Here is a 17,182-nt window from a genome sequence, read left to right as displayed (position 1 = left end):
ATCTCTACCAAAATTTTCCATTGTGTTCAGTTGTGGTTGACAGAGAAGGTCAAGGCATTTAATAGTCATTTAGGCTCTGAGCGTGGCCTTCTCTGGTTATCAACACCTTCAGGCACCCAAACAGACATCCTATTTTACACAGCTGCAGTGCCACGGTCATGTTCCCTGTGACTGGAGTCTTGATTAAATTTCTGCGTAAGTATTTGTGGCTGCCAACCTTTGTTTCCCCATCCAGATTGGCTGTATCTGCTGTGACCATTCACTTTTCTGTAACAGTTATCTGCATGCTTGGCTAATTGGTGTCACATTAGCATCTGTCATAAACATCCTTGCACTTCGCATTACTTTGATCAACAATGTGGAAATGGATGGAGTAGAACCTCTTCCCATTGCACATACTCTCCATGTAGCATTACCATGCTCAGATGTGTTCATTTTTCATCTTTCTTCTTGACTTATAAGTCCCATGATTACAGGGGGTTTATTGTTGGTTGGTTTTTGTTTTTTCTTCAGGATCCTGCTTGGTAGCTTGAACTGACCTAGAACTTAGGTTTCTTTTGCCTATACCTCCTCAGAGCTGGGTTCACAGGCAATGCCACCATGCCCAGCTTAGATCACATCTTCTTGGGCATCCTTGTATTCCCAGAATTGACTCATTGGCCTGTGTATAGTGCCAATAAATTACCAAATTGGTGAGCCAATAACTAAATTAATCTTGTATACAGTCAAGAAATCCACATGTGATGGATTCCCCTTTTCTTTTAAAACAAAAGCAAAATGATATGGAAAATCTCTTATCTAAAAAGAGCATTTACAGTCTTTAATAAATTAATCTCATTGAAGAAGTAGTGGGTTGGATTGATTGAGTTCAGCCCAGATGAGCTTGCCTTTTGAAATGCTTACTTGAAAAATACCAGCACTGTTGAGTCACTATTTGCACCCATGTGAGTGTTATTTATAGACCATGTAATATTGCTCAGATCTTCACTTTGCTCATACCTTTTCCTGAGCTGTAGCTTCAGGAGGCAGTTACCACAGCCTTTATCAGTTACCCTTTGCTCTGGAACAAGCCACTGCAAACCATGTGGCCCAAAGTAGCTGCCATCTGTTTAGCTCACAGTATGGCTTGTCTCTTTGAGTTGGGTTCTTTTGGGTAGACCTTCTTAGCTGCATTCTTGTCTTTGCTAAAGGCCTCCAGTGTTTTCTCAGGCATTGAGCTGACTCTGTTTAGAATTACAGAGCCTTGAAAGTCTCAGTAACTTCACAGTACCTTAGGACAAAATACATCTTTCACACTTCAGTTTATTAATTAGTTGCATTCAGACATCTTAAACATATATGTTATAGCAATTTATTAGTCATTTGAAAAGCAATAGATAAGTTGGACAAGCACTGTTTATTCATTCATACATTTAGACAAGTCTTGTTAAATAGCCAAGACTGCCTTAAAGTTGTAATTCTTCTGCCTCAGCCTCATAAGTGCTAGGATTTCAAATGTGCACCTGTTTCATTCTTAAAAGCTACTAATGAGAACTGCGTATCTTGATACCTTGGAATCAAGTTGGGCACCACCTGTGTCCACATTGGCATTCACAGTATTGACTTTTTTTTTTCTTCAGTGCATACAAGAACTTAACTTTCCAGAGGGATGTTAACATTGGAGGAATTCAGAATGATGTAGTGTTGAAACTGTATTTTGGCCTACTAGTTTGCTCATGTCTGACTGATGTTGAGTATCTCTGTTTCCTACAGAAATTCAAAACATTCTGCTTCATCCCTATGAATTTTCTATGCTACCCAGGATACCCCAGTACACATTTAGGAACCTTGAGCTCATCAGTTTAACATTTTCAATATTAAATATAATCATTTGAGATCAGTGCTGGTTACGTTTTATGACTAAAAGAGAGGTACTCATGTTGTTACGTTTTTTTGCTCAGAGACACAGGCTGGCAATGGCTAAGTTGAAATGTGACTGTATGCTGTAAGTTCACTTCAAAGGTTTTGATTTTTGATTTTTGTTTGTGACCTGCATAGACCACAATATGTTGTGTGCTTCCTCCATCACAGAGTATTTAGGACTGTTTAGGTTTGTTTGTTTGTTTGTTTTAAGGCGGTTCTTGCCATGTTGTCCAGGCTGGTATCAAATTCCAGGGCTCAAGCAATCCTTTTGCCTGAGCCTCATGAGTAGCTGGGACTGTGTGTTACTTAAGGACTTTTTAAGAATTTACGACTGACTAGTAAATCTTGAGTTTTTATGCCTCTCTCTGTTTCAAGGTCTCATCATTATTGATATTTAGGGTATGATTCTGCTGTGAGGTGGCCCTGCTCATAATGGGCTATTTCTAAGCACATCCTTCAGTCATGACAAGCAAATGTGTCTTTAGATATTGCTACATGTTCCCAAGTGGTGAAGTTGCTCCTGGTTGAGAACCACTATTTAAACTGAAGAATGACTAAACATATGTAATGAGGATTTTCATAGTCTCTCCGTTTTGGCCATGTATAAGCTAGTTCTTAATTTTTAAGCCTTATTAGCTGTATTTTCAAAGCTTCTCCTTTGTTAGTCCTCTTAGCAATGAGTCCTCTAAAGTAGTTTTTATTATAAAACTACCATTAGGAATGATAGGTGTTGCTTTTAATTTCCTCCACCCTGAGAACAGGTCTCATGAAGCTCAGGCTGGCCCAGATTCACTCTATAACCGAGGCTGGCCTTCAGCTCCCAGTCCTGCCTCTACCTCCAAGTGCTAGGATTTCAGGCTTTAACCCAATGTTAATTGGCTTTCCCCATCTGGATATGCCTGTTCTGCAAGCATCACACAAAACAGTTTGAGCCTTCCTGTGTTCTCTTAGAAAACAGCCTAGAAGAAAAGGAGGGATATAACTCCCATGGTCATGGGCAAGTCCTTCCTGACATCTTCTCTGGGGAGTGCGCCAGTATGCAGGGCTTTCTGCTTAATCCCTGGTCTCTGGCCAGTGCTGTATTTCATAAAAGTGTGTTTTCTCAGAATAATACAACTTCTTTGGAACTTGCTCTGAGCCCATGTCCCCCACAGGTCTCTTCTGTTCCCTGTGACATAGTGGAGAGGCTTCCTCTGAGGACAGACAATAGTCCTCGTATATCTAAACAGCCGGAACAGTTTTGACTTAGGGACAGCTGCATGTGGTGCTGATGCGTGCTGTTCCAGTCCTCAGATTCTGTCACGTCAAAGGCTCAAGGTCATGGTGTCCAGGGCTTCCTGCCTGCTGTGTAGAATGTCTACTTGACACAGGCTGGGGCTGAGAGCCTCTGATCACTGTGTGCATTCATATCTGCTGTACTTGTGCACTCTTTGCTTTTTACTGCGATACTGGTCCTAGTAAGAGAAGTCTCTCCCAAACCACTTTGTTGCTTCTTTCCGCAACTGTACTGTATTAGAGAGAGAGCTTCATGCTTCAAAATTCTGTTGTGTGTCTTCAGGGTTTTGGTTGGGAATAGAAAAACTGATTCAAGACATCAGTGTATTACTTTTAAGAAGGCACACAGACATATGGGAATTGTTTGTTTCTATTATAGGCAACAAGTGCTTTTGTATTCTTTATATATTTTTTTGATCCAGCACTGCTGTGCGCTGGGGCTGAGTCTGGATTCCCTGTTTATCCTTTATTACTTTACTGACATCTTAGGGGTTCCCAGGAGGTGTTTATATTTTCTTTCACTGTGTTTGAATCATCCAAATGAACTGATGGAGATAAGGGGACCTGTTTATATGCTATAGTTTTTTTCTTAGTCCCAGGGATTAAATACAGGATTTTATACATGCTAGACAGGCATTCCGCCATTTTCAGCACCTTTTGTGAGGGTTCTCAGAGCCAGAATGTCAGTCAGTAGCAGTGGTTCAGGATGGCTGTTGTTTGTCTCACCTTCCCACATGGTCTGTACCATTGAGGAAACAGTAAATAAAGTCCGTGTAGAAATATAATTGATCTGGCCGTAACACACAACTGTTATCCTATCACTCAAGCAGTGGGAGGATTGCTGTGAGTGCAAAGCTAGTCTGAGCTAAACAGCAAGGCCTTGTTTAAAAAACAAATAAAAACCAGTCATTCAATAATTGAGTTTCTAAGGACACACCAAAGTATCATGACTACATTGATGATACTCAAAGTCCAGCATCATTGTGTTTGTATCTATGGGTTTGTAAGTGTAGTATCCAGACAGACAACATCAGAGCTACCTAGGAAAGTGCTAGAGATGCAGATGTCTACTTAGGGAAGGTCTAAGTAGTCATAACTTTGGTTGCAGCCTCAGGTGACTGTGATGGTCGTAAAGCTGGAGAACCACCACAGAAACCATTCCATCCCACCTCTGGCATAGCTGAGAACTCATGTTCTTACTCATTTGTAAATGCATGGCCACATAAGCTACTTTGTTTTAAACATAACACATTAAAAATGGTGTAGTGTTTGTAGAACCACCCACCCAGTATTTAAATAGTTTAGTCTTTGGTTTCTTACTGCCATTCACATTCCTCTGCGTTGAAGAAGTAACTGATAGCTACTTCATTAGTGTATGTACCATAATGTTCAATGCAGTGTCCCAAATGTTCAATCCCATATGTCCTGTAGTGAGGGATTGTGTTTCCTCCCAGTAGCATGCCAGGAAACGACTATAGAAAATGGTGCCCTGGACTGGGCTTGGTGGTGCAGGTCTGCAATCCCAGCTGGAAAAGTTGAGGCTGAAGGAATCAGTCTGAGAAACAAAAAGATCTCATCTCAAGAAAACGGATGAAAATAAAGGGAATGGTGTCTTTGATGTGCTATTAGGTAGAAAAGCAGTTTGTAAAACAGGTATTGAGTAGTCCCATTTTATTAAATACGTGTGTGTGTGTGTGTGTGTGTGAAAGAGGGTTGTTTTACTATGTGAGCTTAATCGTAAAGGAAAAGGCTATAGTGTTATACTGATAACTTTACAAGATGTGATTTGAGTTAGTTTTTTCTCTCCTATCATGTCATTTATTTGTGTGTGTGTGTGCATGTGCGTGTGTGCGTGTGTGTGCCTATGTTTGCAGCTGTGCATGCCCATAAGGAGGCCAGAAGAGGACCAGAAATGGTGTCCTCTTCTATCCTTCTCTACCTTATTGTAGTGAGACAGGGTCTTTCACTGAACCTAGAATTTGCTGTTTCAGTAATAATAATAATAATAATAATAATAATAATAATATCAATGACAATTTAATTAATGCATATTTTAATTAGTTATAATGCTTATTATTATTAGTTTTGTTTGTTCTTTTGTTTTTGAGATAGGGTCTTTCTGTGTAACTCTGGATGTTCTAGAACTTGCTATGTTGATTAGATTGGCTTTGAATTCACAGAAATCCACTTGTCTCTGACTCCCAGGTGTTAGGATTAAAGTACTAATCAGTTAGGATTAAAACACCACCATACCTAGATTAAAGTTAATTTTGAAAAAGCTGTATCTAGGTTGGTGAGATAGCTTAGCATTAAAGAGCACTTTCTATTCTTCCAGAGGACCTAGGTTTGGCTCCCAGCATTTGCAAAAGAGGCTAACAACCATCTGTAACTCCAATCCTAGGGGATCTGATGCCCCCTTCTGACCTGCACATGATATACAGCCATACATGCATGAAACACATCCACACACATAAGAAATTTAAAATAAAGTAACTTTAAAAAAGAAAAAGCCATGTCCATTAAAAGAATGATATCATTGGCTTATGTTGAAATGAGAATTTTTTATTATTATTTGCAGATGGACACATGCTGGATTCAAAGAGATATGCCATCATTGGAGCAGATCTCCGAGACCTTTCTGAATTGGAAGAGAAACTAAAGAAATGTAACATGAATACACAGTGAGATTTTTTTTTAACCCCTTATGTGTTTGTGATTTCCTGAGTTATGAGATGCAGTTAGTCAGTAGTACAGCTTGATATTCACCTCTGGTCTTTATTGTGTCATTGCAATTTAGTGCAGTTTTTTGAGATTTTTGTCAGTTTGTTTGTTTTTGTTTTTGACACAGGGTTTCTCTGTGTATCCCTGGCTCTCTTGAAATTCACTCTATAGACTAGGCTGGCCTTGAACTCAGATCCCTCTGTGTCTGCCTCCCTAGTGCTAGTATGCGCCACCACTGCCTGGTGTTTCTTGAGATTTCTAAGCAGTCTTTTTCTCAAGTCTGCTTTCTACCTGTGATTCCTTTTTAAAATGCTGACCCTAATATAATAAAAGTGTGAGAGAGCCTATAACAACACCTGAAGAAAGAGTTGGTGTCTAGAATACATGGAGATTAACGTGTACCAGATTTTTTCTTTTTATTTTGGGCCACCAACCAACTCCCAAATCATAACATGGAGACTTCTTACTAGTTATGAATGCTCAGCCTAGCTTAGACTCGTTTTTGCTTAGCTCTTTTAACTAAAATTATCTTATTCTCTTTATCTACCTTTTGTTTTTGGGCTTTTTAACCTTTTCTTTCTGTGTGTTCTACTTTTTCTGCCTCTGGCTGGTATGCTGGTCCTGGGTACTTCCCTTTTTTTTCTCCCTCATTCTTCTTTGCCTAGAGTTTTCTTCCTATCTATTCTCTCTGCCTGCCAGCCCTGTCTATCCTTTTTCTGCCTAGCTATTGGCTGTTCAGCTCTTTATTAGACCAGTCAGGTGCTTTGGGCAGGTAAGGTGAAACAGCAATACATCTTTTTATGATTAAACAAATGTAACACATCTTTACACAGTTTATGTTCAGCAGCATAAACAAATGTGACACATTCTTATGTCGTAAAACAAATGAAACACACCTTTACACAGTTAAAGTAATATTCCACAGCATAAGCAAATGTAACACTTTACATAGTTAAATATTGCACAACACCAGTGCTCAGGAAGTACTCCATAAATTCCCACAGATAGGTGGAAGGGAATGTGACAGAATGTGAGGATATGTGATGTGTGCACATCATACGAGACTATCTAACCATAGTAGCTGTCAGATGAAATTCTGGTTTTCTCCCGGCAAGAATGTGTAACTCTGACTGTGTAAGTGTTGGTGACGCAGTGGGTGGTAGGGAGTAGGCTGCGATGACTCGCTGAGTGGGAGTGAACTGGCTCCAGGCTATGGTGATGAGCATTGAGAAGTAGCTTGCAGAGTTGTAATGTGTGACATAAACGTTCTACTTTGGGTGTATTTTCCAAACAAGGTGCTTTATGTTTAAAGTGGGTGTTTTTTTTATTAAAGCAAGCAAAGTAGTAGAAAACTGGAAATGCCTACTAGAAGGACAATGGATGAGTAAAACATGAAGTGCATGACTCAAATCAACATGGAGAAAAAAATGAATTAAAAATCAAGTTGCAGAATAATACCCTCATTGTGGGACCAGATATTTAAAGCTCACACTCCAGATCATTGTATTTCCATAAGTATGTGCTTACATTGTAGAAGTGACTTATAAGTGACCAGAAGGGTCTTCCATGCCAAGTTTCTGGGAGCACCCCTTTGTGGAGAGTAGGGGGAATAATGTGTGGGTTTAGAACCAGGATGCTGGTCAAAGTTAGACTGCGTTTCAACATGTAGTGGGAGGTGTCTGCACACATGAACATGATATTGTGGTGAATATTTGAAGTTAGTACACAGGAGCACATTTAAAGGGAAGATGTGGTGAAGGGAATGTTACTTGGAAGAAAAAAAAAAAAAACCAAGGCTAAGCATCCATTGTAGAATGTTAAAGAAATGAGCAGCTGGGGAAATAAGTGTCAGGACAAGTGTATTTTGGGGATAGAGGTGGGAAGATGTAGGGCCTGGTGTGAACTTAGCCATCCCTGGGGTAATGGAAAGACCCCTGTTCTTCTGAGTAAGGTTCAGAGGATGTGAAACATGGGTGAGCTCTGGGAGATAGATGGAGAGATAGGGAAGAATCAAGTCTTTGTGGATTTTCTAACTCATCTGCTATTGTCAGTGTGGGAACTGGTATCTGCATAGTGACACTCTTTTCTACCTATTGAGCCTATACTCAGCCACAGTGTTACTCTCAGTAGGTCTTGTAGACCCGCCTGCCCCATGTGAGAGATGGCTCTAATGACTTAGTGTTGCTATGGAGTCTGTGTCTCACTGAGTATTCAGAGAGCACTGTTGGTTCCCAGGCCATGGTGCTGTTAGGAGGAGGGAGTGGAATCTCTAGAAGGGGAACTTGGAGTTACATGTTCCTGAAGGATGCTGGAGCCACGGTCCATCCCTTCCTCTGCTCCTGGTTATGAAGTGTACCCTGTTTTGCCATTTGTTTCTGGCTATGTGGAGCCTGGCCATGGGCCCAAAGCAACAGGGCCAACTGGTCTTGGATGGAAACTCTGAAACTGTGTGCCAAAGTAAACCTTTTCTTTTCATGAGTTGCCTCTCAGGTATGTACTACAGGATGAGAGAGAAGTGAGTCAGTGAACGCTGAGTTCAAGCCTCTTGTCCCTTGGGTTTCCAAACAACAGTTTCCAGGTTATAGCATGTAGCATATTCTTCCTTTGACTGGATGATGTATTGATATTCAAGGCCACTGGTGTCCTTAGGTTTGTACTTTGAGAGGATTCTAGTGAGAGAGTCAGCCATGTATTGTTTGGGTTGGATGCTCCTAGGTGACTATGGCATCCTCATCATCGGGAGTCTTAGCTCAGTCAAGATAATTCTCCACAGGCATTATCAGAGGCCTATCTCCATGGTGATTCTAGAGTCTGTCAAGTTGACAACACTAAGTCTTTTTCACGAAGCTTCCCTTCTATTCATAACTTACATAATAATGATTGCCTTTGTAATATAAAACTTTGCCACTAAACGTGGCAACCTGAGTTTGATCCTCAGGGCTTACATGATGGGAGAAAAGAACTGACTCCCACAGGTTATCCTCTGACATCGACACACATACACGTAAATAAATATAGTTAAGGATTTAAAAAAAAAAAAACCTTGGGCTGCCGGGCGGTGGTGGCGCACACCTTTAATCCCAGCACTCGGGAGGCAGAGGCAGGCGGATCTCTGTGAGATCTCTCCAAACAATACAGAGAAACCCTGTCTCGTAAAACCAAAAACAAAAAACAAAAACCTTGGGCTATGGTTCCTTAGTCATTGACTTATTAGATGAGATATATGGCAATATCATTTTTCTCACTTTTGTAACCTTTCTAATAATATAGAAGGAGATTTTTGTCTTGTTTTGTGACAAGTTTTTTATGTACTCCATACTGGCCTTGAACTTGCTATGCAGCCGAGGATGGCCATGAACTTCTCATCTGCCTTTCTCCCACCTCCCAGTGCTGAGATTGCAGGCATGCACCACCATGCCTGGTTCATGCACTGCTGGAGAGTCCAGAGGATGCTAGCCTGAGCTATAACCCCCAGACCATATAACTTAAGGTTTCAGATTTAGACTATATGTTAATTTGGAAAAACAGTCTTCCTTTTAGTGGTTTGCTTTCTGATACTTACCATGTTTTCAGCACAGACTTACTTCTGTCTCCTTGATTCAGGGTTTGCCTGTCTTACTGTGATTAAGCTGCATTGAGTTTAAGATGACCAGTGGAGCTGGGAAGACGGCTTAGTGGATATGAGCTCTCGTTCATATAAGCTGATTGGCCAGTAACCAGACAGGAAGTATAGGCGGGGCTGCCAGACAAGGAGAATTCTGGGGAGAGGAGACAGAGAGAGGCCATGAGGGAGATGCCATGTAGCTGCTGAAGGAGTAACAGGACTGGACATCCTCCAGTAAGATAAGACCGCATAGCAATTCTTAGATTAATAGAAATGGGTTAATAATTAAAGAGATCTTAGCCAGTAAGAAGCCTGAGCTATTGGCCAAACAGTTTATAATTGTTATAAGTCTCTGTGTGTTTATTTGGTACTAAACAGCTGTGGTACCAGATGGGAAAGAACTCCATCTGCAATCCTCCAGCCTAAGACTTGTCTGATAGTTATGCACCACTACACCTAGCCGTTTCTCTATGGGACCAGGCAGAAAAGAAACTTTGTGGGTGTGGGCCCACCCTAAGCAAGTCACTCATACCACCCTGCTAAGGTAGGGTATGTTATAGAAGAGGGAGTGAGAAGTGTGTAAGAGCCAGGAGATAGGGTAAAGGGCTAGGAAATGCTAATCCCTGGACTTGACACAACCGTCACAATCATTAATTAACATCAAGTAGTTTCCTGCACTGATCCACACCAGACCACTGTTGTCAGTAGCCAGTCAGGGAAGGAGGAGGGGCTCACAGAACCCTATCCTTTACCCTGAACTACTGGCTGTTGATAGATTTTGGAAAAGGACTGATTGCTGTTTATAGTTGTAGATCTGCTGCTGAGTCCATCAGACTCCAACAGACAGCTCCAAACCCATGCTCATACAGAAGGCCCTTGGGAATCTTGATAGATCACAAAACAAAGTGAATAAGCATGAATGTGAGAGAGAAATTTGTCAGAAGTGGAGGAAGGGTGAAGAGTGTTCGACAGAGGGGGCGAGAGTAGCCAGTATGTAAGGCATACATATGTGAAGTTGTAAAAAAATATTATAAAGAGAATTATACTTTCTGGATAATTCTATAGGAATGTATTGTTTTTACTGCTTCATAACATATTGTTACTTTGTGTCCAGTAGATCAGTGCACACTAATAATGGAATTTCTTGGGGGAACATAACCATTCAAAACAACATTGTTTTTAGCTTTTAAAATGATTATTTTTTTAAATTTGGTGTTGGGGATGAAATGTAGGGCCTGATACATGCTGGGCAAGCACTGAGCTGCTGAATTTTACTCCCAAGACTTTGTTTTTCAGCTCTTTATGGCAAACCTTCACTTCAGAGGGATTAGATTCTGTAAGTGAGTAGTAGTAATTCCTGCATGTCACAGCTCAGGGGTTTGAAACAGCTCACATCTGGCTAAGGATGCTGTGAATTGGCTGGGCTGAGCTGGGTGGTTCTCTCTTGGAGCCAGGCATGTTGATAGCTCCAAGGGTCCACTTGAGCAACCAACAGATGGGCCAGCTGACAACCATCAGCCAAGATGCTTCATTCTCTTCCCATCACCTGGCCCCGAGTCCACTCATCTTCTGTCGGGATTCCATTGTAGGAAGAAGTCAGGCTCCATTTGGGTGATCACCACACTGTTTGCTGCTGCCCTCAGGTCAGAACAAGGGCCTAAGCAGCCCCAGTTCCAGGGAAGAACAAACTCGGTGATGGGGGAATGTGCAGGGTTCCATTGTCCTGCTACAGTAGCTACCCAGCAGCAGCAGCAGCAGATCTGTCTCCTTTTCTATAGTCCACCCCACATACTGAACTCATTTTCATAAGAGAGATGGACCCCTGCTTCTTGTTCTCTTTTCTGTAGTTGTGTCTCTTGAGTCTTGTACTAGACATTGATCATACAGTGCTTGCTGTGTCTGCGTTTCTTGATATGAAGCGCCAGTGATACAATGTTTCCATAAGTTGATGTCTTGACCTGATAAAAACATATTTACCTCCTTTCTTTTTCCTTAAGATTGCCAACACTCCTGATAACTGAATGTGTACTGGTTTACATGACTCCAGAGCAGTCAGCCAACCTCCTAAAGTGGGCAGCCAGCAGTTTTGAGACAGCCATGTTTATAAACTATGAGCAGGTAAGAGCTGGATTCTGCATGGGCTTCCAGTGTAGCTTTGCCTCTGTCCTCCCATATTCAGTTCCTCTGTCTCCAGCCACCAGTCTGTTCTAGCAGCTCATTTCTCTTGGTCTCTGGACTTCCCACCAGCTAATAGCAGAGATTTTGGAACTTGGTACTTGGGGAAAGTTTTCAAATTTTTCTTTTATCATTGTTTTGTCTACAGAGTCATGGAACTTGGCTTGAGGTAATTTTGGCTATATTAAAAGGAGGAGCAAACTCAAAGACCCTTAGACAAGCAGGGATGATGTTAATGGAAGACAGTGACTATTTGTGACCAGTGTGGAGGATGGAGACTAAGGGACCTGGGGCTGCCACTCATGAGTAGAGTGGATTGTATGACCCAAGGGGCATGGAAAGGTTACTTGTCATTGATGTGGAGGTTGGAGACTGAGGCAGCTTAGAGTGGCCACCTGTGAACAGTGTGGAAGAATGGGGACTGATCGGTCTAGAGTGACCACTCCTTAGGTCCAACCTGGATTTTCATGTGGGCATTTGACCGAGAGTTGTAAGAGCTAGTTTTGTAAGGGAAGTTTGATATACTCTTGTATTATAGTATAAAATGCCCTAGACCTACAGTCACTGACATTGGTCTAATGGCTGCAGGGGAAACAAAACAAAAACCTTTTGAAGCTTTCAAATGATCCAGCTTGACTCTGAATTCTGTATGATGACAAGTTGCATGCATTCCCTGTGCCTCTGTTTCCTTACTTGAGAATAGTATTACTCCTGCTTCCTAGTGTGTTGTGAGACACACATGAGTTAGTATGTGCATTTGCATCTGTGGCACCACCCTAGTTCTGTAAGTGTGGGCTGTTCAGATTCTTCTAAGCTCTAGCTGTTTACTATTGGAAGGGGTGGGGGCGATTATACACCCACATGTACCATGTGTAGCCTCTGTTGTTTCTGCCTTATTCCCTTGAGATGGGGTCTCTCATTGACCCTGAAGCTTGGAGTTTTTTGGCTAGGTTGAATGGCCAGCATAGCCGAAGCGACCCTCCCGTCTTCAGTCCCCCAGAACTAGATTACAGTTACATGTGAACAAACTGGGAGCATCTGAATTAGATCTTCAGGTTTCTGCAGCAACTCTTACCCATGCAGCCACCGCACTAGTCACAGTTCTGTGCTGTTATCGCTTACCTTGTAGAAATTCATGAGATGCTACAGAGCAGTAGGCAGGTAACAAGCAGAATTCATGCTAGCTGTTTTTTATTTCTTATTATTTACTTGCTTAGTTTTTTTTTTTTTTTTAAGATTTACTTATTATAAATACACTGTTCTCTTACATGTTGCTTGCAGGCCAGAAGAGGGCACAAGATCTCATTATAGATGGTTGTGAGCCACCATGTGGTTGCTGGGAATTGAACTCAGGTCCTCTGCAAGAACAGCCAGTGCTCTTAACCTCTGAGCCATCTGTCCAGCCCTACTTACTTAGTTTTTTTTTTTTTTTTTTTTGAGACAGAGTCTTACTGCATACCCTGACTATCCAGAAACTTTCTGTGTAGACCAGGCTAGTCTCATATTTTGGTGATTATCCTGCTTCTGCATCCCAAGTGTTGGGATTCTAGATGTGCACCACAATAATCAGCTTTTCTTTAAAAAAAATCTCTTTTTAGTGGGAGCTCACTGTGTAGCTCTTCCTCAGCCACTGTATCATTTCCTTTTTATTTCATTGCATGTAAGATCAATGAGAAGACTTGGCCATACAGTTTAATTGTGTCCAGGTAGACCGGGTTTCAGTAACTCCTTCTCCACTCCAGTCTGGGTTCAGGTTCTGGAGTCGGTGGCTCTTGGTTGGCTGGCTGCCCTCCTTCCCACTTTACAACAGCAAACATTCCTCAGCCTGTAGTCCCTCCAGGACCACTGACCATGGAAGCCAGCCCTCAACTTTTCCCTTGATGTGACTGCATGGGCATTGTCTACTTTTAGGATGCACACCCATGGAGGATGAATGACTGCCACATGTCCTGTGTGTGTTGCTTTGTTCACCCGCCTCTTCTGTGCTCTCTGTGCAGAAACATTTATCTAGCACACTCTAGAAGGTGGTGGGCTGGTTCTGACTCAAGACCTTCCATTCGTAAGCACGCCTGCAACTGTGCCAGATTTCACTGCACTGCCCTAGCTATCCCTCACCTGGTTCGGCTCCCACCATCCTCACTTTGTCAATAGAAACGAAACTTAAGTCAACTGTCCTCAACCATCCAGCCTCACAATGTAGAATAGTGCTTATATGCGTTTCCTAGAAAGTTGTTACAGTGACAAAGCCTTATTGATAATCGGGTGATGATAAAGCACACTTTGCTTTTCATATACCTGTGCTTGACACTGCTGTGAGTTGTCCATGTATTTGCTTACTTCATTATTGTACAAATCCGTAAGGCTGTCGTTAGTACTGCCCTGGTAGAGTTAAGTTGCCCAGTTTCTCCAGAGTCACAGTGATTATCAAGCTGGGATTAAAGCCCAGGCAATAAAGTGAGGAAGAATGTGCTCTCAGACCCTTTTTGCCCTGACACACATGAGAGAGGATAGCATTGCTGCTGATCTGCCTGGGGTGTGGGGGTTCTTGTCTTACTGGTAAAGTGATGTCTTTCTGTTCCCTTATACGTGACAGGGTAGTGTGTGTATGCTATGACAGTGTACAGTAACACCATGTCCTCTGGCCCTCAGGAGGCTGAGGCAGGAGAAACACCAGTTTAAGGTTCACTTAGGCAAGAGACTATCTCAGAAACAAAATAAAGCCGAACGATAGGATAGGTTATACTAAGACAAGCAGATCTCTCTCTGACCCCAGACCTTAGTCTTCTGCCTGGGAAATAATGCTGCCTACTTTGTTAAATGCAGTAAAGACAGGTTAATTTGCCTCTTGAAAGCACATGGTAACATTCTGTTCACATTTCTCTAAGCTTTGCTTCTTCTTAATTTTTTACATTTATTTACTTATTTTCATTTATTTTTGTATTATTTATGTTTCTACATGTATATGGCCACATATGTGCCTGTTGGGGTTAGTTCTCTTCTACTATATGAACCCTGGGAATTGAATTCAGGTAGTCAGACTTGGCAGCAAGTGACTGCCTGCTGAATCCTCTCACCAGCCCTATGCTTTGCTCTTGCTGCTGCTTTTTAAGGGGGGAGGTTGCGTAGCCCTGGCTGTCCTGGAACTAGCTAGGTAGACCAGGCTGGCCTTGAACTCACAGAGATCTGCCTGCTTGTACCTCCTGAGTGCTGGGATTAAAGGTGTGTGCCCAACTATACTTTGCTATTAAGAGTTCATCTTAAAATAATTCTGTGTAGGGCTGGAGAGATGGCTCAGCCGTTAAAGGCTAGGCTCACAACCAAAAATATAAAATAATTCTATGCCTGTTTCTGTATTTTTGTTGCCTACTTTCACAGGTATATGGTATTTCATTTTATGAAAGCAATAGAATTGATTGAACTTAATAAGTATTTATTCCCATATTCTTCCAGTTACACATACCATTGCATCTTTGCACATGTATGTGAGCCTCTCTGCCAACAATGGAATTGTTGTACTAGGTGAGCATGTGAGTGTGTGCTGCCCTTTGTGGGGGGTGCCTCAGATCAATTTTGTATCACACAACCCTTCTGAGCTGCTCCTGTGTGTATTACCAAGTGTCAGCCTTGACTGGATATTGTGTTTTGCTTACTTAGGACACAAACCTTTAAGGTTGTGGCTAACCAGCCTTTTCCCTTCTCAGGTGAACATGGATGACCGATTTGGGCAGATCATGATTGAAAACCTCCGGAGGCGACAGTGTGACCTAGCAGGAGTAGAAACCTGCAAGTCACTAGAGTCACAGGTCAGAGCAGATACTGATCACTTGTCATTCCCTTAGGCAGCAGCACAGGACACTCTCCGTGGCTGATACACAGTGAGAAGCCCTGTTATGTCTGTGACATAGACAGAGAGTGCCCCTGATGGTAGAACTCAAGTCTTACTTGTCCCCTTGATATAGAAAACCCAAATTTACATTGCCTACAACTCATTATTTTCATTATTCAGATTTTTTGCACAATTTATTTTGTATTATGCAGAATTTCAGACAAGCATAAAAGTAGAAAGAATAGTACAGCAAACACTCATACCCTATCAGCCAGCTTCAGCAATTGTCAGTATTTTCAGTATTGTCCTTACCCCCCCCCAATGTTATTTGTTGGTGTTGTCAGAATATTTTTAGACATGTACTAGGCAATACATGTTTTCACCATGAATGCTTGCTAAAGACCCTCCTTCTGTTGCTCTTCCATCCAAGATAATGTTACTCAACAATAGCTCCTTCATGCATCAGATTCTCAGACCAACTTCAGTTCTTCCTGATAGTTTAAAAGCATGTTTTATAGTTAGTGTATTTGACTTGGCATCTGTCCATAATCACACTTTATAGGTGATTAATACAGCTTTGTATCGCTCTTAATCTATAGTAGTCTCTTTAAGAAAAAGTCATTTATTTGCTAGAGATAACCTCCCATACCTGCTACTATTTAAATAAACTTTGTCACATGACTACTAAGTGACATGTTTTGAAAGCTGATTGTGGTAACTCACACCTACCGCTTCATAGACTGAGACAGAAAGATCATATGTTTGAGACCATCCTGGGCTAGCAAGCTCCAAAATTTGCCATGCTATGTTACATGGCAAAACTCTGAAACCAGCCATCCATCCAACCAAACAAATAACTGTTGTCCATTGAAGAATATTTTTCTTTCTGTCTCTATACTCTAGTGGGTTTCCTGAGGAAAGCATTGCATGTGCATATAGAAAATGGCAAACTGAAAAGAAAAGGGACTGGGCTTAGGCTTTCGAAACAACTACTCTCAGAGAAATCCTGTGTGCCTTAGTCTCAGAGTTACGTCCTGGGCTTGGAATCATCCATGTCTCTCCACCCCCTTTCAGAAGGAACGGCTGCTATTGAACGGGTGGGAGACGGCATCCGCAGTGAACATGATGGAGCTGTACAGTGGGCTTCCTCGGGCAGAGGTGAACAGGTATGTGAGTGCCAAGCCCAGGCTCCAGGTGATTGGGAGTCAAAGGCTGACTGTCTGCGTTCTTTAGCACAAAGCTAACCTTGACCAGACTTATTTTGAAATAAGGTAAATATTGGTAAAAGCTTAAGAGAGTAACTCATTAGCCTCTGGCTAAGATAGCACCTTTGCAAAAGCAGATGATTTGAAACGAAATAAGCAGTTACACCTGGAAAATTCCCAGAGACACCTCTGCAATGGAAACTTTGTGTAATCCTTGTCTTGGAGAGAAGATGATATTCCCCATGACCTCTAAGGGATAAGACTTTGGATGACATCTTTAAATGGACTCCTTTGTTGTGAAAGAACAATATATTCATTGTTCTAAAACTATCTCATTAAAAAAAAAACACCTATTTCATGCTGAGGGCATGAGGTCAAATGGTCCCTACATAGATAAATCTTTATTGATACATAGACTCTGGTTTCTAAATTGGTGGGTTCATACTATACACAGTGGTTGCAGAAGTCAACTCC

The 17,182-nt window shown here is 41.7% G+C and overlaps 1 protein-coding gene across 2 annotated transcripts in view; it reads left to right on the top strand.

The window, feature by feature from the left end:
* The window catches only part of Lcmt1 (leucine carboxyl methyltransferase 1), a 57,918-nt gene that overhangs the window by 33,858 nt on the left and 6,878 nt on the right, over positions 1 to 17,182 (top strand). For both annotated transcript variants that reach the window (XM_040754941.1, XM_005064450.4), the window contains 4 exons: positions 5,756 to 5,858; positions 11,500 to 11,620; positions 15,379 to 15,480; positions 16,578 to 16,669. In XM_040754941.1, coding sequence (XP_040610875.1) covers positions 5,756 to 5,858; positions 11,500 to 11,620; positions 15,379 to 15,480; positions 16,578 to 16,669 — 418 coding nt within the window. The remainder of the gene's footprint in view (positions 1 to 5,755; positions 5,859 to 11,499; positions 11,621 to 15,378; positions 15,481 to 16,577; positions 16,670 to 17,182) is intronic.

This window comes from Mesocricetus auratus, unplaced genomic scaffold (assembly GCF_017639785.1).
Source record: "Mesocricetus auratus isolate SY011 unplaced genomic scaffold, BCM_Maur_2.0 Super-Scaffold_4256, whole genome shotgun sequence".
In the NCBI taxonomy this organism is placed as follows: Eukaryota; Metazoa; Chordata; class Mammalia; order Rodentia; family Cricetidae; genus Mesocricetus; species Mesocricetus auratus.
Note: the sequence above shows the minus strand (reverse complement) of the source record. Positions and strands in the feature narration are given on the sequence as shown.